Source organism: Taeniopygia guttata, chromosome 8, assembly GCF_048771995.1.
Source record: "Taeniopygia guttata chromosome 8, bTaeGut7.mat, whole genome shotgun sequence".
Taxonomy (NCBI): Eukaryota; Metazoa; Chordata; class Aves; order Passeriformes; family Estrildidae; genus Taeniopygia; species Taeniopygia guttata.
In genome coordinates this window covers 21,905,489-21,928,403 of record NC_133033.1, presented here as the reverse complement: position 1 = coordinate 21,928,403, position 22,915 = coordinate 21,905,489, and the positions used below count along the sequence as shown (strand labels likewise).

Genomic DNA, 22,915 nt, shown 5'->3' with positions numbered 1-22,915 from the left:
AGCCTAGAGACATTTTCAAACTGCTCATTAGCTGAGTGTCATGAATGAATTAGTAAAGGGTCTTCTACCATAAAGAAAACAGAACTGAAAATTGCATGCACACACTCTCAAGGGGGAGAAATTATGGTGGCTCTGAGATTTTTCTTTTACATATGTTTATGTCCAAATAATTGACATAATGGTTTTGGGGAAAGTATTTTTAAAGTAGTCTTTTGTGCATGTTTGTGTAATTTATTTTGTTTCATGATACTGATTTATCTTGATCTATCATTGCAGATTTTAAAACACGGAATCTGGTTCTTTTGGCTTTCAGCAGTATCTGTGTCTCTGTTCTTTTTTTCTTTCCATGACTTCTAGATTTAAAGAACAAAAAACCCCAGTACCACCACCCCCACACCAAACCTCCTCACACAAAGTATTTTTATTGAGCATATGGTTGTATTTTATAATATAGAACAGTTTGGCACTTTGCTGAAGTTACATCATTGATATATCTTAAAAGCTTCAAAATATTTTTTTCCTCAGTGGTTTATTTTTACTTTCTGTATCACCTTTACCTTAGCTCTTTTCCTTACTCATTTTTGAAAAAAGCTTCAAAAGATAGAGTGTAGCTTGAAGAAGCCTTTAATATAATAGCTAGTGTAACACAGAGTGTGCTAATTACAGATCAAAGTGAAACTATTTTTATATGCCTTTTCCTAAGGGAGGAACCTGGGGCTTTGAACCAGTCAGGCTAATTTTTGCCACTAACTTTTTTTAAGGCTGCTAAAAAACTTTCTTTACTTTTTCATTTTTTTTTTTACCTCCTGCAATTAAAAAATAGTTCATCCTATTCAACTTTGTGTACCCATGTTAGCTGTGTAGCAGGTAAAATGTGGGGTGGGGTGTTCCGAGGGGAAGTGTCTGCTCTGTGGATGGAGCTATGAAGTCTTAAAAGAAAAAGTGAAGGCACAGAGCCCTGGCAGGGTGGTAGAGCTGATTCTGGTAAGCTTTTCCTCCATCCATGTTGTCACTGGGGTGTCTGACAGTGCTCCACTGTCAGCCACAAGCAGCCACTGTGAGAGCAGCAGCACCAGTTTACCTTGTGTGTGTTACATGCAAGTGCTGGCAGAATGAGAGCTGGCTGGTCCCCCAGATTGCAATCAGTGGAATAATTGGGCTGGGTAATTGCCAGGCAGCCTTGTTAGTTTTGCTGTGAGTCAGCCGTTGTGTGTGTCTGCTGCTGGAATAATAAGAAAAAGTGGGCAGGTTTTCTGCTAAAAAAATTAGACAATCAACAGTATTTTGTCTTGTGGTCAGTTGCCTTCACAGACATTACACCTGAAGCTGTTGTGGAAGTTCTGGCTATACACACAGGAAAATAATGGTGTCAGCTATGAAAAGTTAACGTGGCAGTAAACTTCATTTAACTTATACAGACTGTTCCAATAGGCTTTGGAGATCTCATCTCCACCTTTGCCCACTGGGTCTAAAATTGTCTGTGAGCCTTTAAAGAGCAGGGAGAGTTGGAAAAATTTTATTGAATAATATTTCTGGATACTTTTATTGTTTGAAATTACTTGCAAACAATACTTGGGGACTAATTTTAACTTTTCAGAGTTGCATTTGAAAAATTTGCGCTGTCAGTGTTTGCACTAGGTGGATAACTTGCTCAGAATAGAGATTTCAAATCTGTCTGCCTTGTTTGTAGAGAAAATTTTTTAAAAAAGTTGATAGCCTCTGTATTTACTGTGTCATGCTTTTTATTAGGAAACAGAGTTAATGATTCAAGCTTGAGTTTCACCTCTTAGTGCTGTACCAGTTTTCCCAAGGAGATTTTTTTCTAGAGAGAGATGCATGTAAACAAATACTGCTGAATTTAAACATGTGGCTGTGTAGTTTAAGAAGCCCCACTCAGCAGTAACAGCAGAGACAAGGAAAATGATGCAGTATTGGAAATTTTATATTAGTGGTTCTGCAAGTATATTGGATTTCAGTAGGTAATCTCTATTTCTGAACACTCTATGTCCTTGCTCTTCTGCATCAGCAGAAATGTTAGGTGGAACAGAGGGACTGTAGGTGGGCTGCTCAATAAGGAAAATTGAAATGAATCCTTGCTAAGAAAGTTGGCTAAAAATATGTTTATGTAAAGTGACTTTGTGCAGAGCTTTCTAAGGAATATGAGCTTAACCAGGAGCCTTACTAAGTTTGATTATTAGCATGAAAGAATATATAGTTAAATGGAAAACATGAAAAATCTTCCTTGTATGTTTTATAGGGCTTAAAATTTCTTGTAAATGACTGTCCTGTTTTTGATTTTGTCTGAAATATGATTCTGTTTGAGAAGATGCTTCTATCTCAGTTCTGTAGTGACCCTGCAGCATTTTTTTGGGTTTTTTTCCTTTCTTCTTTTTTTTTTTTTTTTTTTTTTTATAAGGGAAGACCATAGTTTAACTCTGACTTGGCCTTCTGATGCTAGTAGGTATTTCTAATAGTACCATTATTTTACGTGTTAATTTTTTTACTGTACCTTAGTCTTTTGTTCTTGATGAAATAGTGTTTGTTGTATACTAAGATGTCCAATAGAGGAAGATTTAATATTTTAAAACTAATTTTTTGTGAATTCTGAAAGGGTAAAAAATAAATGTATGGCATCTTCGGTAAGGGGAGATATAAGCAACTGTTAATAAAAGTTGGAAAACAAACCAGGTAAATATTTTTATTTTAGTCACTTTATTGGCTGACTGCTTGCTGCTTTTGGTATGTTCAGTTGATAGATGAAAAATAGTTTGGGTGGGTTTTTTTTGTATTTGTTCTCTTTTTACAAGTAAGAGACAGCTGCTGCTCTTGAAATGTAGGCAAATTTGATGACAGTGTATATCAAACTCAATGAATGAATCAGGATGTGGTGGGAAGTTCTATTTTTGTTCTGCATAGAAAGTGAAGAAAAATGGCAGAAAGCTTGCCATGGTCTAAACAGATGGACAGCTGAATTAATCAAAGAACAGAACCAGACAAAACTCCTAGGATGCTGTGTTGCTACTAGAATTATATAGCTTTTAAGATATAAAACAAGACTTGGGTACAGATTTCCTTTCTACATTCATAAGTGTCCAAAACATTGGGATGTTGCTGCCCGTCTTCACCGGTCTGTCTTGCTGACCCTGCATGCCCTGAACTGTTGTGGTTTGTTTCTGTTGTATTCACAGAGTGAGAGCTCTTGCTTGTGCTTCCAGAATTTCCTATTGTGGCTGCCTGACCTCCCTTTTCCTTTGTTCTTCCTGCTTGTCCACATTAAAAAAGCTCCCAAAGAAACACAGTCAGAAGTGGTCAAGAGCTTTATTGTGTTACCCAGAAGTTCTGTGTAATCATTTTTGCATCTCTTTCCTCTTGATGAAGTTCAGATTTCTTCCCACTAGTATCTGGTCATTGAATCACTGTGTTATAAGTCTATACAGTAAAATATAAAATCTTCCCATGCTTTATATTTTTGTAAGTTGTAGATGAAGTCATGATAACAAAAAGATATGATCAAGATTCTTATTGAATCATGAAAGAAAGGAAGGAATCTATTAAAAGTAATGTAATCATCATTCTCATTTTGCTTTTCTTTCAAATATTGTCTTTCAAAAAACAACTCTAGGCTATAGCATGTGCAGGGAAAAATTCAGATATATATTGTTGTGGGTTTGTTTGACAGTTCCACAGTTCTTTTCTTGTTTTAAATAATGAGTCTGCAAAATTGTTTGGATGATCAATTTATCAACTCTCTGCAAGAGAAGTTCATAAACATCTTGCTTTCTTTACTCCAGTTAGCTTCTTAAACACTCATTGTGTTGTCTTTTTTTCTTATTTATTCCTATTTTTTCTCTATTCAGTGAGACCTAAACCAGACTAAATCACACCTTAAAATCCTCTGATACACCAACATCAGAACTGAATGCTAAAGTTTGTCCAGGTGTGGTTATTGATATGTAGGCAGTCATATCTGAATTTCTAGTTGTGTGTAAATCACCTGTGTTCACTCTCAATTGCAAGAAATCCTTAGGTTTCTTATAAAATCCAAGCATAGTCCTGTGCCTTTGCTGTAAGTATTGTCTGAATTGTGCCTTTTAAACCTAGGTAGGAGCAACTGCTAACTGCTGTGACTTTTACTTCTGGAGTTTAAAGCATCATCTTTACAAACTCAGTGTAATATAACTTCCTGCCGTGACTTCAGACTTTTTTCTTCATCGATCCTTTATATTTTGTTTGTCAAGAAACAGAATGGCATTTGCTGTTTAAGTGCAGGGCAGCTATATTTAATTTCACTATTATGAAAACATTTGGAGCATATTTAATTTTTCTTTTAGCAATTCATTAGAGAACCAGGAGAGTTCTGTTTTCCCACGATGAAATTGCTCAGTCATTCTGTAAAAGGGATGAAAATATGAACTGGTGATACAGCCTGCCTGCCTCAAAGCTCTTTAAGGCATTTGGCTAGAAGATTTATGACCACCAAAATGTCCAGTTTTATTAAATGTCTGAATTGCTGTTTTATCCACAATGTACTGGCATTGTGGTGACTCTTCAAAGTAGTTTCTTGTGATTCCATTCTCAGATGGAGATGGAAATTTCATGGGATATGGCTTTTGAAACAAATAATTCTTACTGGGAGCCAGCCTGCTGTGAAAGTGTGCCAGGTGTTCTGTTTACCTGACTAGCTTGCTGCACTGCCCAAATTTTTAATGCACATGTACAAGCAGCTCCCTTTTTGCCCAGTTTCAACTAGTTTGAGATTGATCTTTCACCTCAGACAGGATCATGTTTATTTAATGTCACACCCTAGAAGGTCAGCAGGCTGAGGGACATCAGGACTGTCCTTTGAGCCTAAGACAGGTGGAAGAAGGAGAATAATCAAGTCTTGAAGATGAGAGCACTTCAGAGAGAGCTGTATGTCAGGCTGTATTCCTCTGAGGGCAAATCTGGGCGGGTAATGCCAACCTGTGTTCAGTGGGAGAGAGCTGTGTGAGGTTAACTGGGTGCTGTGGACCTCAGAATGCTTCAGTCACTAAGCAGTGGTTTATTTTCAGCATTGACTGTGGTGCTGCTTTGCTGTGCTACAACAGAGGTTCAAATTATTGTTGCAGCATTGTATCTTCTGCATTTTGGCTTCCATGTAGGGAGGGAGCAAACACCACAATCGTTAGAACTGCAGTTTGCATTGTGGACTATTTTAAAATGAAGGAGAAAGGAAAGGATCCTGCTTTGAATACAGTTCATGTGTGCTATATGAATTGAATTACACGGGCATAAAAATAGGTTTGCCTGTGTTTTCCATCAACTTACATTTCTTGTTAGAAGGTAAGGTTCTAAACAGAAATGGAATTTTCCTTTTGACTTTCCTCAGAACTAACTGTGTCTGCTGGACTGTTTCCTAAAAGCGTGCAACTTGTTTCAATAGCTAGTTTTGCAAAATTCATCTTTTTGGTGATGGCTTTTCATCACTATTTTACCTCTTGGTAGACAACAACCCAAGAAAAAATTGAAGCGTGGATTTTGAGGGGAAAAGATAGAATAATTAATTATTCAACATAATGTTAATTGAGTTTATTTTAAAGATAATTATATTATTTGTAAGCCCATACAAATGAAAATGTTGCCTGTTTCTTTGTTTAGTTTTAAACATTGTTAGCAAATCTAGCATCTCTCTTTTCCATCCTCTTTAGGTGGATAAATTCTCTGGGGTTAAGTAATATTGTTGATGCTTTCAGGAGGAGGTTATTATTGTCCTGCAAAATTATTAATGCCTTTAGCAGAATGAGACTACTTTAAGTTGCTTCTTTGAACTGTAAGAACTGAAGCCAATTTTGTAGTGTACATCAGCTACAGTGCTAGGGATGGCTAGTAAATAAAGTGTTAAAAGAAAACTTGTACATAAATACATTGAAAGTGCACTGCTGTACCTTAGGTAAATCGGAATGGGAATGTGTAATTGACAATCTTCCCGTTTCAGGCATTTTGTGAATGGCCTTTCATCACTGCTTGTACTTGCATTCGAGTTAAAAAAAATAATAATTCAGAATGTTTAAATAAAGTACCTAGTTATAATTATGATAATTTCAGAATGCATTTTAAATCAAGGAACTGTGCTTTCATGTACACATACTTAGATGTATTGTGTATTTGTTTTTAAATGAAAAGAAACCTGGTCTCCATCTTCCTGTTGACATCAAACAGTCCTCTGATATGCAAATCCAGCTATGGGGAGAACAGATACACAGGATTTGTTTGGATTCAGTCCAAGACTGAAAGAAAATTATATTTAAAGACGTAATTTATATGCTTTGCCTCATTTAAATGAAAATGCATTTTGTAATAATCCCTATAACGAAAAACATTTGGTGGAATGTTAAGATCCTTTGTACGACTGATGCATTTTTGCTATAGGTAGTTTAAAAGCATCTCTCTCATATTCCTGTGTGTCTGTAATGTGCAGATGCAGCTGTCAACTTCTCAGTGGCATGTTTTAACAGAGTATGAAAATATATTTTTTTTGCAAATTAATAAATGTTTGTTATGTGAACTTTCTTAAGGCGTGCATGAGTGTGAAGTCTGTCTGTACCCACAATTAAAATACATCAAGTACTTTGCTTTCCCTCTAAAATTTTGCTAGTCTTAATGTTTGTGTATTTTCTCCTTGTGTGGAACTTCAAAACCTGACACAATACAATTTCTTTGGAAACATAGGCTAAACACGCAACAATTTTTCCATCTTTTTCCCTTTAGCTGCAGCATTTATAATGACAAAACTTTTACATTTTAATATTGGCTGAATTCCAGGTTTTCAGTAGGTATCTTTGGAGGACAGTTATTCAGTTCCTGAATACCACATTTGAAGCTGATGTATATAGCAGAGTGTCATTGTTTTGTGTAAGCTTTAACAGATCAGTGAACTGTTACCAGTGATCAGGAATGGGTTTTTATACAGGATAGAATATATTTGAACAGAAGTTACATCACTGTGAAATTTACAGAAATCAGTTCCTTTAATTCCCTTTTGTGTACTGCAGAGGTTTTTAAAACTAATGTGACCAATTTTTCGTACATGATCTTCATGACTTTGTGATACTGCTATTGTTTTTTTCTTTGTTTTAGAAAATGAGGGTATGGAAATAAATTTTGGTGTGAGAAAACTAGTAATTTGGGATGTTCTGTGGCACATAACTTTATATCTGGCCTTTATTTCTTCTGTGGTTACTTTATACTAGATTACTCTGACCATATTAATCCGACACGGAAGAGTGCTAAATACTGAATAAATCCATTTTTGGGGTAGGAGTTTTATTTTATTAATGTTATTTGTGTCTCTGTGTGTAGACTGACTTATACATGACTCGTCACATGTAGTGGTGATACATATATTAATATTTAAGGGGAAAATTTTCTGTGTCAAGAAATTTTGTTAAACCTTTCACATTAGGTTGTGAACCACTTGTATTTTTTTATTTTTTAATTAAGGATTTTCTGTCTTTTTTCAGTAATTTTATGCAAGTTTTAATTTTTAACATTCACTAACCATGTTTTTTTTAAGCATTTTAAGAAACAGAAGAGGTTGATTCCTGAAAGAACAGTTTGGAAGTACTTTGTTCAGCTTTGCAGTGCCTTGGAACATATGCATTCTCGTCGTGTTATGCATAGAGGTAATACAGGATCAAAGATGACTTGTCCTTACTATACCTTTGACTGTGTGAGATTTAAGCTGGATGGAATCAATTTTGACAGCTGAAGCATTGCATGTTTCTATAAGATTTTATAAGTAAAAGAAAACTGAGAGAAGTTTGTGGCTGTATATTTGTTGTGGTAGGCATTTGTTTGATAGCAAGTTTTTCAAAATAAGCAATAGTTCTGTGAGTGATGGATACCCTGCCATAGCTGCTTCATTTTTCTGGCTCTTACCTTCTGTCCTGTATTTATTCTTCTATATTTGCCTGTTTCCTTGCCCAAGTGTTGCTACCTGCCTTGCACAGATCTGTCAGTCCATTCTTTACGGCTCTTACACCTGGTTGTCGTAGAGTATCTGCTCCTGCCCTGCTTACTCCTGATGTACAGGCCCTTCTCCCAGTCCCTCCTCGATTGGATTATGTGCAGGTGGGAACATTTCCTCCAGTTCTCTGCTCCTTTGCACTATTTCCAGTCTCTGTGTCCCAGCAGCCCTGGTAGTTGCCAGCTATTCCTGTCAGGTACTAAGTTCCTTGGTCCATTTTAAACCTCGCTGCTGCTGTCTCCTCTGGATGTGGTCTTCATTTCACCTCATAACTCTTGAATCAAAGAAAACGGATCATAGTATAACTTCTTTGATCTGCTATTTTTTTCCCTTTCTAAAATCCCTCTGGTTATGGGATTGTGAGGTGTGTGGGGGCTGTCACCTTTAGGGTTCAGGTGACATTGCCTGTCTTAGGGTGGCTCCCTATGCTGGAGTGCAGCTCACTGCCTGATAGGAACAGTCCCTTGATGTCTGCTGAATCTGTCATTTGCAGCTGGAAATTTTATGAGCTTAGAGGCTTAGAGACCCCTACCCCTGCAAATGCCTTTCCATTGTGATTCTCCTTTTTTTTTTTTTTTTTTTACGTTTGTGCATTTGTGCAGATGCCTGCAAGTACAAATGATACAAAGAGAAGGACATAAAATACAGATTATTTCCACAGTGTAAAAGTATCTTCCTTTAATATTTTTATAATTAATTTAGTTAATTTCTGTATATTTTAGCTCAAAACAAAAGGATTTAAGTTCCTTAAACTGAAGTACTAAGTTCGAAGCTTCTGGCAAACCTATGGCAAATCTAATGATTCCATGGTTACATGCCAAAAGCAATGACAATTAAATCTATTTTTAAATTGAGCTATATCCGTGTTGGATTATTACACAAAGGGTTATTCTAACTCCTGAAAACTGGGTCAGATAGCAGGACAATGTAATTACTTCTGTCTTCCTCTAAAGCTTGTAAGCTTTTGTAACTTTTTTACTGGAAACCTGAAAATGCTGGTGTTTGAAGGGTTATTAACCTTTTACTGTGCCTGTATCTTATACAGACTGTAATCCCCTCTTATCTAAGTGAGCTGATTTCTGTAATTTTAAAGCTAGGGTGGATTGCTCTTCAGCAGAGTAAGAGCTAAACTCCCTTGCCAAACAAATAACAGGTCAGTTTATTTAGAAGACTAACAAGGTAGCTATCTTGTTGGAAATCATAGAATTAGAGTCTCTGCTGTTGTCTCTAAGGAATTGGATTAAAATTTAAACTGGATATTACTTGTGAAAAATAACTGTCTGGGGTATACATCATTATTTTTCTTTGTTTCTACTTGATTAGCCCAATTCTGTTGATGAGTTCAAATAACCATTCTCCTGAGTAAACTTGTTTCTTGTTTTAATGCCTGCTCTTATAGAGAATCAGTTATCTATTTCAAATAAATGACGTTATGCCACTGTGGGTAATTTGATCAGTAAAAGTGATGAAAAATGCTGTACAGTTCTTGAAAACATTTTTAGGCTGTTACTTAAGGCATAACAAAAGAGGTTCTCTAGTTCTAATGCAGATCCTTCTATGTAGCTCATATAAAGTAGTAATGACTCCCCTGTATGTGCTTCTGGACTTTGGGGGTGTGGGGTTTTTTTGTTTGTTTTTTTAAAAAAAATACTTTCCATGGCTCTTGGTTTTCTTTGGTTGAGCGATGGTTGTACTATTGTGGATTTGAAATTCTGCATTCTGGGCCCATTCTTTCTGAGTAGCTCTGTCAAATGTTACTAATACTGCCTGTAAATAAAATCCTCTATTATTAATAGAAGAGTAGCTTTTCTTGCAACCTCACTGTGACTTTTACATTTTAAAATTTATTTTTCTTTCAGATATAAAGCCAGCAAATGTGTTCATTACAGCTACAGGAGTAGTAAAGCTGGGAGATCTCGGACTTGGTCGATTTTTCAGCTCCAAAACCACAGCTGCCCATTCTTTAGGTAAGCTTTCTTTGAGGTGCAGGTGTTGGACAGATAGAATATTTTATATGGTGGAAATACTGTGCCCTACTCAGGAGGAGGAAGAAAAGGGTTAGGACCAGCTAAAGATGTTCTTAAGTAATAATAAAAATGTGGTCTTAAAAGTGTTCTTAAAAAAGTATGGTCAGCACCATGGACAAATACAGATACACTAACACTGAGTATACTTTGAGCATACTTTGGGTATTTTCCCTCCTTTGTCTGCATAATTTAGTGTACATTTCTACCTCTGAACAAGTCTTTAAGACAATAGTGCTACCTAGAAATTCTAGGAAAAAATAAGGTGATAATATGGATGCATTTTTAAAAAATTGACTTGAACTTTATTCAGTGTTGAGAGGACTCTTGTAATTCCTGTGCCTGCGTCAGTAGCATTAATGATCTCTTGGTTACATGGTTTCAAAGGGCTCTCAGAGGAGCTTCCATTTTTTAAGGTGATGTTTCTCAATGTAAACTTAAGTTGTTGAGGGGAGATCAGAATTAACAAAAACAATTCCCAGATAACTTCTAAAAACAAGTATAGAAAAAAGCTTTCTGAAATGCTCAGTTTATTCTTTGCTAGCACATGAAACTAGCAGTATATTACCTCTATCCAATACAATTTTCATGTAATTTGCATCTTTTGAGTAGCATGTGAATACTAAGATGATTAAGAGGCCTTTAAAAAAGAAAAGTTAAATATTCGGCATATATTTTAAGTTTAAAAGTAGGTAACAGGTGAATGACAGACTCTAAGAGGATCTCTGTAGAAGAGAAAAACCTTGTAAATGGAGTAACAGCTGCTTTAAAGAGAAATGTAGGAAATAGTGTTCATAATACTGTTAGGTTGGATTTTTTTAGGTAAGAAAACATTCTTTTACCTCATTGAAGTGTCTGTGTTTGGTGGTTGCTGAACACAAGCCTGTGCACTGATTGCATGTTTGTAGCACATTTGAGGTTTGAGTGACACATGTGTTAACGGCCAAAAAGATAATATTTTGGACAGGAAATTTTTGACACTCCTTACTCCCCTGTCCAAAAGCCTTTGGTCACTCCTTTCCAGCGTTTACCATGTTTGGTGCAGACTGGTAAAGTCAGACCCATGAGCAGGTGCTGAGGTGTTGGAGGAAGCGCGGACACAGAGTGCAGTCCTGCATTAGCAGGAGCTGAGGGGGAGTGGGGAGCCCAGGCTGGAATTGCGCTCGGGTTGCGCCGAGGGTCGCTCAGATGTGGCACTGCCCCTCTGCTGCTGTCACAGGCAGTGTGGCACCCAGAGTGCTGCTGTCCTGCTGCTCTTGCAAGCCAGTGGCCATCCCTGGCAGCCCTGTGGAGAGGCTGGGTTGGGTTCTAGGTGGGCTCTGCTCCTGCCTGCAGATGGAAGGAGGGTGTGAAGAGGGAGCTGTAAATCCTGATCTGAGGAGTAGGAGCTCATGAATGAGGCACAGGTCAGCAGTGAGGGTGGGAGAGTGGACTTGCATTCTGAGGCACAAGGCAGGAAGTTAAAGAGTAGCAGAGTGCCTCAACCCTGGATTATTTTGGCTCCTGACAGCAGAGTGGTTGTGAGGGATGAGCTGCAAATTTAAAAAAGCTGAAGATTGTGCCAGAGTTAAAAACCCCTGAAGCCTTTAAAGCTCATCTTTGCAGATGCAAGAGTCATCCAGAGAGTGGGGAAGGAGGGGAGGGAGGATGGCAGCTTTGTTTCTTATGTTGGTGGCTGTGTCTTGGTAGAGGAGTTATTTTTTATTTTCTTTTTTCCCCCATCTCTTCTTTTCCCATTTCCCTCTTAATTATGGCCTAATGTCAGAATTCAACCTAGAAAAAAGGTTTGTGTCAGCTGTTAACTTAAGCTGCAGAGGAGACAGTGACTTTCTGATTTGTCATCACTAGCAGAGACCACTTCTTAAATTGATTCCTTCTGCAGTTTCTGATGCTGGTTTTCTTGAAATTTCTTTCAAAGTCGTATCTTTTTATGATTCCATAAACCTTTGGTGCACTTATCCTAGTAAATTGCAAACATATGTGTGGCAATTTATGCTTGTTTACAGGCTTTATAAAAATTTCAGTAGCAAACGAGATTCAGGCTTTCAGAGATAAAGAAATGTACTAAAATTTTAATTAGCTACAGCTTCTAACTGCTAATTATGAATAATACTGATTCAGTTAGAATCTTTACTGATGGTCCATTTGAAACAAATAAAAAAACTGCACTGGACAGGGTTTTTTCATCTTCTTAACTGTATACAGCTTTATCAAGATTTTACTATTGTCATGCCTATACCTTTTTGGAAATTGGAAACCTTTCTTATGAAAGGGCAGAGGTAATGCAGGCATTTGGTATAGCTGATTTGATACAAACTTGACAAAATGTCTTGTTTTCAGAACACTTTATATTAGCTGCTTTCCCTACAACTCTGTTAGGGATTTCTTGCTGCTGTTTTAATGGCTGAATGCCCAGCCTTATGCTCTTTGGTGAAATGGCAATGCTAAGGCCAGCTCATGGATATATGTGGTTTTTACTTTGTTAGCCATTCAGTGGAGGTAAAGATAAGTATTTTTCCTATTTCAGTTACAAAAAGAATCACTTGATCTCTCTGCTGTGGCTGTGCTGTAAGCCTGCACAGTGTGCTGTCCTGGCAGGCACTGCCACCAACATGGGGATCCCTTCTTGCAGGGCAAAGGAGCAGATCTGCAATCTTCTTAAAATGCTCAAATGCAGAGAATCATCTGCATGGAATTTTGGTCTTCTGTGTTTTGACAACTTCTGGCATTTCTGTGATACTGCTGTTCCCAGCACAGACTATGTTATGTGAGGGGTTTGAATATAAACTATAAACAGGTTGTGGAGAATAAAATACCTTGTGAAAATGTGTGCACACACTCTTCTCTCCTCTCACATATGGGTCTCTAACGCAGTAGAGGTGTGCTGAGGTGGTGGTTTGCAGAACCATTCTGTGAATAGAATAAACTCCACTTAGACACCCAACCATACTCAGAAGCTGCACCTTCAGTGTACAGTAATGCTGGCAGGGAAACCTGCAGCTGAATCATTGCAGTCATCCAGGAAGCTGTGTTAAAATAGCTCTTGTATTTTATGTACAGAAACATGAGATCTCTTACAGTAGTTTGAAAGCTGAAGAGAAACTATTGTGTTGTTATAAAGTAACTCAAGATATTTATAGATTGACTTATGTAGAAGGATTGTTTGCACATTGTGGGCTAGGTTGCCAAGTTACTTTGGATAAGTGCAGTAGATTGGGTCCTGTCCTTGAAGACAAACCTTCACTTAGATATCTTCTATAGTTATATTAAATAAGTACAAACCCTGAACATCATAGAATCAGTAGGGTTGGAAAGGACCTCCAAGCTGCTTGTTTGTCTTCAGCATCCACATTCTTCTTGTTAAGCATGTTGCAAGCCTTGAACTCTGTATTACAAAATTTCTGTGATCTTATGGATACTGAGTCATTCATAAACTATGTCTTTTGGTTACTGAAATTTGGCCTCTTTAGCCCCCTTTCTGAATTCTGATAGTTATGTATGCCAATGCATGAAATGTCAGTAATAATTATGTGGCCATTTTTAAAACTATGGTCTGCTAAACCTGTCCTGAATGAACCACTGCATTGTTTTGTATAAGTAGGTTTAACATTTACCAGGCAGATTTTTCTTCCAGCCTCAAAATGCTTGATAGCTTTTAGAGCTAGTAAGTATTTTAGAACTAGTAACTATATTAGAGCAACTTACTATATTTAATTCTGCTCCTTGATGCACTTGTTTAACTTTACTCAGATGCATTGTGAGTTATATGTTTATCCAGGTAGTAAGATGGACTGTTGATATCATAACTCTGTTTTCTGTAATAGAGTCTTTGTCTCTGATCCTTCAAATCAGCTCCCTGCTCTGTATTAACCACCATTTCCATTATGTCTATCCCCTCTGCCAGTAACAGGAAGCTTGCATAAATAATCAACACTTTTTGGATCTACAGCATCTTTAAAGGGATGGAGCTCCAGAGCAGCAACAGATTGTGAGCAGACACTGTATTTGACACAGACTATTTTCAAGGAGTTTACTGTTCAGACTTGCAGGTTGTCACAGGTCTGCAAATGGAGCAAGTAGAATGCTGAAGTTACTGATTTTGTTCTTAAAAATGCAGGCACCTCAATGATTTGGCTAATTTTCTTGTATTATCCCACTTCTGTGTCTTCAGATGAGTAAAGGAAGTGAGGAAGTTGCATATCCCTATACTACTGGGATGCTGTGTTTCACTTAACAGTATAAAAGGATCCAGGAAGGAAATATAACATACAGTCACACTGGTAGTTGCTTACCAGCAGAATAGCTATGTCCTGAGTGTGCTCACTGTGTTAAAAGGATGATTGCAATGCTTTCAGTAGTTCCTGAATGTCAGAATAATAAATCTTTAGTGTCATGTTCTATTAAAAACAGTGTACAAGTAGTAATGATGTCTGAATCTTCAGGTTGTTTGTGTGATTCCATGAGTAACAGAACTAATTTCAATTCCTCTCACTAGCTGGCCATGGGGGGCTGCAGGTTGTGTTGCAGTGGAGGTGTTACACTAGGCTAAACGCTGTAAAATGGTAACATTTGTTCTTGCTTTTCACTATCATCAATCTTTCACGGTCATATCAGACCCCTAATGTATCAGCAGGCTTCCCAGAGCTGCTGGTTAAAATTACCTTTGCTTTTGGTAGACTATGAACCTTCAAACCTCAGTGTTTTCAGCTGCCCCCTGTGGATTCTGTGAAGCCTCTCTCTGGCACATTACTCACTGCCAGCCACTTGTGTGATACCTCAGAGCAGCAGAGGCACTCCTGCTGCAGCCAGTGAACAAACACATTACTATTAAACTTATTTCTGCTGTTAGATGAATTCTACCAACAAAGCATCAGAATATATTAAACCAGTGCTTTAATTAATGGATACAAAATGTAGCTGAAATTTTTCAGAGGCGTCCAAGCTCATAAGTTGTTAGGGTGTTAAAAAAAAAAAATTCAAGAGGGAAATAAAACAGTAAGATAATAAAAATATGAAACCTGTGTCATTCTAAATGCTTAGTTACATTTGTAATCTTAAGATATCTGTCATTAAATGCCTATTAAAATACTGATGTTGGTACATTAGATAGCAGAGCTGCTTCTGGATATTTTGGTAGTTATTTTGACATTGTGGTCTACCCATCTGCTTGCCTGTTGTTTCACAGGGAAAAGACAATTCTCTGTTGTGGGTGGATGCAAACATCCTATGAGAATAAATGTCTCCCACAGTACTCTCTTGAGTTGCCTTTCCCCAGCCTTTCTGCTTTTAAGCTGTTACCATTGGCACCCTCAGTTCAGATGTGCACTGAGTGCTCAGCCTGGTGCTGAGGGACAGGGACTGTGGCACTCTCAGCTTTCCCAGAGCTGGAAATCTCCCCCAGCATGCTTGGGAGGCCAGATCCATTGCAGGATACCACATGGGGACCTGTCTTTGCCTGTCTGTTACACAAGCAGTTTAAATGGGTTTTCAACATTGTTTGCCAAGGAGCAGATCAAGTGAAATTAAGGGTTACCAGCAGCAGTGACCTTACCTGAGCTAGGTGGTTCTGGGTTTCCCTATCTGAGCTGGGCCCTTCAAGTAGGAAAGTAATTCTCCCTCCTTTTTACTTCCTCATGACATAGTTTGACATGCAGCATTTCTTAATGGTAGGGCACATTGTTAAAACAAAAACCTTAACTTTTAGGAAAATATTAGAATAAAATTATTTCTGATTACTCAAAATTATTTAACCTGATTATTTGGATGTGGAAGTACTTATATATTTACTATATTTCTGTTTCCAGTATTCATACAGAGATCAATTCTGAATTAGCTTCATCTATTCAGAAGAGCAGAAGTGAAACCAAATCCTTGTGTTACAATAATATGTGAGGTTCATACCACAAAGAACAAAAATGAAAAATTGCCGATTTTAATCGCTGATCGTGTTGCAAGGTGTTTGGTTTCAAAATAAAATCAACTTGAATTGACAGAAATCAACTGTTTTTCATCATTGGGATTCAGCACTTAAGAAAATAATCAGACAAAATCAAAATAAAAATCTGTATAGATCTGTGACTTTTTGTTGGAAACGGGGAGAAAATTCAGAAATAATGCACTAAAATTGCCATTACCATTATTTTCCATAACTTTTTTCTTATTGCTCTGTCATACATTAAATCATCACTCAGCTATTTCTTTGTAATGACATTTTTTATAGAGCTGAAGCATTGCTCAGTATTTCTCTGTTCCAGGTAACTTGTGATGCAGATGGGTAGGGTTTGATTAAAATCGAGGGGAGAGATGTTCTGGAGTATTGAACATAAATTTACTCTGGGACAGTCCTAATAAATGCTGCTTTTCAAGAGCAGACATTTCCAGAGCCCATAACTCTGAGGATGGATTAAGCTGGGACAGGCACAGGTTTGGGAGCTGAAAAGCCCTTGTGGAATTTAGTCCTACAGCTGATGCCTGAGTTGCCCTTAGGAACCTCAGCTTCTGCTGGGCTCGCTGCTTTTCCTGCCCTCATCTCTGAAGGGCCTGAATCTCAGGCTGTTTTAATTTCAGCTGTTCAAAGTATCTGTGTTTTTTAGTTCCAAAACCAGCTTTTCCAGATTTACGTATTCTCAAAGGAAGAACAGAACTCGTGAAACAAAAACTTCAGCCTGTGGTAGAGGAATTCTAATGTTGTTTCTAGCCACAGTGATAACAGTTTGGAAAAGTAGCAGGGATGTGTGTGTAGTACCTTCCCTTGGTTCTCCCTAGGAGAAATAAATTGCTTATGAGGTTCCTCAAAAGCAAAATTTGGAAGTGTTCTACAACTGCATAGCTCTGGTAATGAGCACTGAAAATAAAGCTGCAATGGATGAAATAGATACTAATTTGTGTGGTTTTGTCAAACTGAAATGTCCTAAGTATGAGTTGAAGTTATAAGTGTAGCAAAATGAGAAAGATGAGAAATATTCTACCAGGGAGAAACAGCAGAAATTTTCATTCAAAAATACTTGTGTTTTTTTTGCAGTTGGTACACCTTATTATATGTCTCCAGAGAGAATACATGAAAATGGTTACAACTTCAAGTCTGACATCTGGTCTCTAGGCTGTCTGCTGTATGAGGTAATACTGATACAGTGAACTTAATAACACTCTTGTACTTCCCCCTTCCCCTGCCCCCCTCCCCTTACATCACTTAAGCATGTGAAATACTTTTATTTGTGTTTTACTTGAACTTGCCTTTAACTGGGCTTGCTACAAAGATTTTGCAGCAATTTCTTGAAGATTGGGCATGACTGGAGGATTACTAAATGAGTAATAGCAAGCACATGTAAAATTGTTGTAGGTGTTTTCATGCTGGTTATATGGTTTTGTTAATAAATCATTGAGAAGTAGTAGGATTGATTTGAATATGTAAGTAATGCATTCAAAAACTGCAATATAGTTAATTTAATAGAAATTTCTTATTTTTATAAAGACCTTAAACCTAAGAAAAGTGATTAAAAGGTTTATTGTACTTCTACTAGCTTGGATGAATCCTTATTTTAGCAACTTCTGCTGCACACATATGTAGTTTTTCTGTTCTTCTGTGATGATTAAACTGCAATTGTTTAGTTTCTCTATTGATACAGTCGAGATTGGTAGGTGATACATAATTTGAAATAATACTATATTTTGAAAAAAGGAAGGTACAGGGCACATTGAAATGGAGGTAAATGGAGGTGTGAAGAAAAGGTAGACTTCTAAAACAAATACATCTTCCAAATTGTTTGTGTATCATTTATTGATGAGAAGAAATAACCCCTGTGTTGAACATTGCTGGGGAAAAAATGGTTCCATCAGCAATAGCAGTGAAGTCTCCCCAGTCATGTTCCAGGTAGAAACGGATCTACTCAAGGCATTTTTTGTTTACCTACAAGCCACCTGCCTCAGTGGGTCAGCAGAGCTCATTTAATACATACTCAGCAGTATCAGCACCTCCTTGTTTGTGTTAGGATTGTGTAGAAGACACTGGCAGCCTTTGAGGTTGGATGTTACTGCCAGGTGAATCATCGCCAGTAGTATTTGTTTACTTTCTATCACTGACATGGTGCTTTGAATATTAAAAGGATGAATAACTATACTGCAAGTCTGCAGTTTACAGATACGTGTACAGCTGTTGCTTTAAATATTGGGGGTCATTCAAGGAAGGAAGTCCAGCTGCTAGCAAATATTTAGAAGTTTGTATCCTGAACTAAAACTTAATCCTGTATTGGGATTCCTCAGTACCAACCATGGCAGCTGCCTCGAATTTCAGTGCTCTGCTTTGCACACTTGTGCAAGCCCTAAGGTAGCATAAAGGTAGATGAGCATTCTTCAGTATTATTTCTTTGCCCCTTGTTGGTTTACATGAGGATTTTTTAAAATCTGGGAATAAACAAATAAAACCTTTGAATTACTGTTATATAAAACCCTCACAGTTTAAGGTTAATTTTTCTTTTATGTTACATGAAATTAAGTTGCTGGATATAAATCAGTAGTACTTTACTGAAGAATTTTTTAAGCTTGCTGCCTTAATGCTGGTAGAATATGTTAAACACCTATGTGATTATTACATTTTTCTTTGATGTGGTAGATAATCCCAAAATATCTAAATAACTCAGTTCCATTGATTAACTCAGCATCTTGAAATACCATTCTCCTTTGATTTATTTTAGAGGTTTTACCAGGATGCTATTTAAGCTGATGTGGGGTAGTGTTTGTTTTCTTTCTTGAAAGAATAAAATAGTTATTAGGACCCTTGTTGTTGATATGTAGCTACAGTGTTGGGCATGGTCTTCAACTACAGCTTTTAATTTCTTTTAGAAGTGCATTTAGTTGATTTGCAACATACCAAATATTTGTGGTGGGTTTTCTTGTTCTGTTTTGGAAATTTATCTTGAGCATTTATCTGTAATTTTGAAATGTCAGTTACAGCAAATTCAAAATACATGCTCAGCATTTTTCTCACTTAGTATTTTTTCTTTATTATTGAAAGGTCATTACTTAAGGTTCTTCAAGACTTGTGTGGACTAATGAATGTTTTTTTTTTTAATCTGTGCACTTTTGTGCTGGGTGTCTCTGTGATTTGTCTATGTTGATTTCATGGTGATGTGTGTTCATATATACTCTGGATTGTCTCCAGCTTAATTGGAAAAAAGCTGTGGCAAGTTCATCACATCTCAGTAAATGCTTAATTGCTGCTAAACTCTTCAGTTACATTTTAATTTAGGTTTAAACTAACTTGTTTTTAAAAATTATTATTTCTTGTGCGTATAACAATCTATTATTCAAACCTAACTGTGGGGTCAATAGGATTTTGCAGAAATATGTTTTCAAGTTTGAGTTTTTTAGAGCCCCAGGTATTTCTGAAATCTCAAAAACACTACCAGTGGAGTTTTAATTGATATGCAACAAAGTAGACTTTACTAATTAAAATCAAGATGCTGTGCTTTTGCTACATGGACCTTTACATGGAAAAGTAGGTCTTACACATTTCCTTTTATTGTTCATCGTAGCAATTGCATCCTTACAGGGTTGTAGGTTGGTGGCTTACAGTTCAAAAAAAAAAAAAAAAAAAAAAGAAAGGGAAAAAAAAAGAGAGAGAGCGAGCTGCCACCAGCCCTGAAGACAGACAGTGGGCTTTCGTCCCTCAGACACCCCCAGAATACTAATCAGCAAAGTCAGACCCTGGAGGTCAGGGAGCAAGTCAATCATTCTAGCGATCGTCTCAGTGTGGAGGATCAAATTAGCCTGAAAAATTCAGCTGCTGGGAGGAGAGGGCGAGCAGCTGTCAGGGGCAGCAGCGAGATGCACTAATGAACCAGATGAATAGTGCAAAAGCTTGAAAATAAAAACAGGACAGTTGACATTTTTCATCTGTCAAAGCAGGAGATGCATGAAAATATAGTATTCCCGTTTTAACTCCTTAGGGGACATTCAGAATTTTTTTAACACTCGGCAGCATTCAAACAAAAGTACTTTTTAATGAACACCTAGAGTATGAAAATGAGTATCTGTGCATTTATTTAGAATTTCTGCATGCGTACAGACCCTGCAGTTGATTTTTCTTTTTTTCTTTTTTTTTTTTCTTTTCTTTTGTGGTCTTCAGCTTGCATTTTTAACATTCTTTTTAAGGTAAGAGACAATGTAATGTAAATACAAAAATTAACATCTTAGTAATACAGGCTGGGAGGCGTGTAGGATGGAACTGTAGCATAATAGTTATTTCGGGACCATTAAAATTTTTTAATTTACATGAAGGTAATATGAAAAAGTGCTGAATTATTTGAGAGCAAATTAATGAGAGATATATAAAAAAAAGGGAATTTTAGTAATTCTTTTCATACATTTTCTGTAGTGATATTGATGTTTAGACATGAAAGAGTTAAACTTCTATCTGGAAGACCACAAGACAGATGAGAGCCATTTTCAGCTTGTCCTGTCCCTGCTGAAGCTCACTGAGTAGCACAGCATGGACTAGCGTGTTTCACACACACTCTGCCTGTCTGGGGAATGTACACATTGTCCTTCCAAAATCAAACTTATTAGCACATGTAGAAAAGGGTGACTGACTTTGGGGCAGCTCTGCACTCAGAGCAGTATCCGTGCTGCTGTAGTTAAAAGATTTCGTAGGCTTTGAACAGAACGGAGAGATTTTAAATGATTTTCTAAATTTCTAATTCAGCTAGCCATAGCATTTGTTTCCATCTCAAATGTCAAGTTGTAACATTGTCTGAAAATAAAGGGTAGGTTTATTAATGCTAGTTTTAAGCTGATCAATTACATAAGTGCTCTGCAACAGATTTTGTTAGTTTTGTATTGTAGTTGCGAATTCTTGCCATAGGTGCCAGTTCTGTGCTTCTGATGGAAGTTTGGGGATTTTTTTTAAGTATTTTTGAAGAACATCCTGAATTGCGAAGATTTTGGAAGCATAGGTGATAACTTTTTCTTGCTTTCAAAACCCCCAGTTATCCTGAAGCCTAGTGTCATGGCTGTGGAAGGTTACGAAATCTGCTATGATTCTCTAGTGTTATCTACACAACACATTGCTTTAGATTAGATAATGTTTTCCTGTAACTTATGTGTTTTCTTAGCAAAGGTCTTCTGAGGAGAAGTACAGGTTTGGATTTTTTTAGTGTCCCTTATGGTGCAGGGACCCTCCACTCTCAGCAATATCATAAACTACTGAATTTCCCCTCATAGTCTATTAATAAAACCCTAACAGTGTGCAATTCAGATACTGCACTATAAGGACTGTGACAGCTATGGTTATATGACATAGAATAAATACATAGAGTGGTTACAGGAATAGTTTTGGAACTTCTGTTATTATCACTGCAGGGCTCCCTCTAAGCAGAGCATTGAGAGTCATTAAAAATCACTTTTGATTTGTTACTATTACAGATTTTATTACAAAATAGCTTTACTTAAAAACGCAAAAGAAAACTGTACATTTTCTTTAAACAGATGGCTGCACTGCAGAGTCCCTTTTATGGTGATAAAATGAACTTGTACTCTCTGTGCAAGAAGATAGAACAGTGTGACTACCCACCTCTCCCTTCAGATCACTATTCAGAGGAAGTAAGTAATTTTCCTTTTCATGGGCTGGATCCCCAGTTTATGTAAGCTGGCATGCTTCCAGGGAAGTAAATGAACTTGTGTGATTTTATGTTATTTGCAGATTATGCCTGTAAGTGTTTGCTTGTTGAACTCACTCAAATGTTGCTGTCAAAACAAGTCTCTCATGATTTATATTTGAGGGTATTAATGATGGAAACGTCACACTATTAGATTGTTAATTTCATTGGGCTTCCTTGCAAGTATGACAAAATGCTTTCCCAGAATGCACAGTGATATGTTCCACATGCCAGGATGGGATAGAGCCTTAGATCTGTAGGGTGTTTTTCTAAAAACACAACTATACACTTTAATGTTGCACAGTAAATTAGTGCACTGGCCCTGTTCCTCTAGGGGCCTGCATTAAAATAGATATAATGTAACTTAGTAGTAAAAACAAATTGTTCAGGTCCCATTTGTCTGCATTATAAAACTGGGATGTGCCATTCAGTACAATTGAACAGCAGTTCTTTTGCAAGGAGTGGTTCTTGGCAAGACTAAGAGTAAATTTCAGAGAAATACAGGCACACATAATATAATTGAATTTGAACAATATACTCCTGTAAATCTCAGCAGTATTTGTCTTAAGCTGAGAGCTAACAGTTCTTACTGTCATTAGTGCATTTAAGGGGGAGTACTTGCTTCTATAAGCTCTAAAATGAAAAGAAACTAAACAAAATAAATATTTTTTGTAGTGTAATAGAATGAAAAAAAAAAAATATTTGCTTGTTAATGTTCTGAGATGCCAGTTTTGAAATACTTTCCCGCTTTGAAAAGAACAGGGCAAACTGATAGAAGCTATAAACCAAAGAACAGTTATTAGTAACCAATTTTAACTGAATTCAGACTACATGAATTAAAGATTATTTTGAAAAACCAAATAAACACAAGCACTGAAATAGTTTTAATAAACATAAAGCATTATACAATTTCATTTATCGAGTAGGGGTTGTAATTCTGAACCTTAAATTTTCTTGCATTTCCAGACAGTGATTGGACTATTAATAAAAGATTACTCCTCAGTGTTTTGTTTTGTATTCATAGTGACAATTTTCCCCTTTTATGAAACCAACTGGACTTAAAAAGATAATTTGATGATGTTACAAAGGATGAAATAATTATCTATTGTGTAATTTATACACTCTAGCTATTTGTGGGATTGCCGATTAGTCATTTTACCTTGGCCATTTTTAATTATTATTTATTGTAGACTCTAAATATGGCAGTTCATCTAACCAACTTCAGAACTGGAGGC

General features: G+C 36.8%; 1 protein-coding gene across 4 annotated transcripts in view; it reads left to right on the top strand.

The window, feature by feature from the left end:
• NEK7 (NIMA related kinase 7) overlaps positions 1-22,915 on the top strand; it is a 68,558-nt gene that overhangs the window by 33,279 nt on the left and 12,364 nt on the right. For 2 of the 4 annotated variants that reach the window (XM_072932635.1, XM_041717757.2), the window contains exons 6-9: positions 7,553-7,661; positions 9,865-9,972; positions 17,051-17,145; positions 21,511-21,624. In XM_072932635.1, coding sequence (XP_072788736.1) covers positions 7,553-7,661; positions 9,865-9,972; positions 17,051-17,145; positions 21,511-21,624 — 426 coding nt within the window. Of the gene's footprint in view, positions 1-7,552; positions 7,662-9,864; positions 9,973-17,050; positions 17,146-20,152; positions 20,179-21,510; positions 21,625-22,915 lie in introns of all 4 variants that reach the window. The other 2 variants (XR_012057075.1, XM_072932636.1) reach the window with 2 other exon arrangements.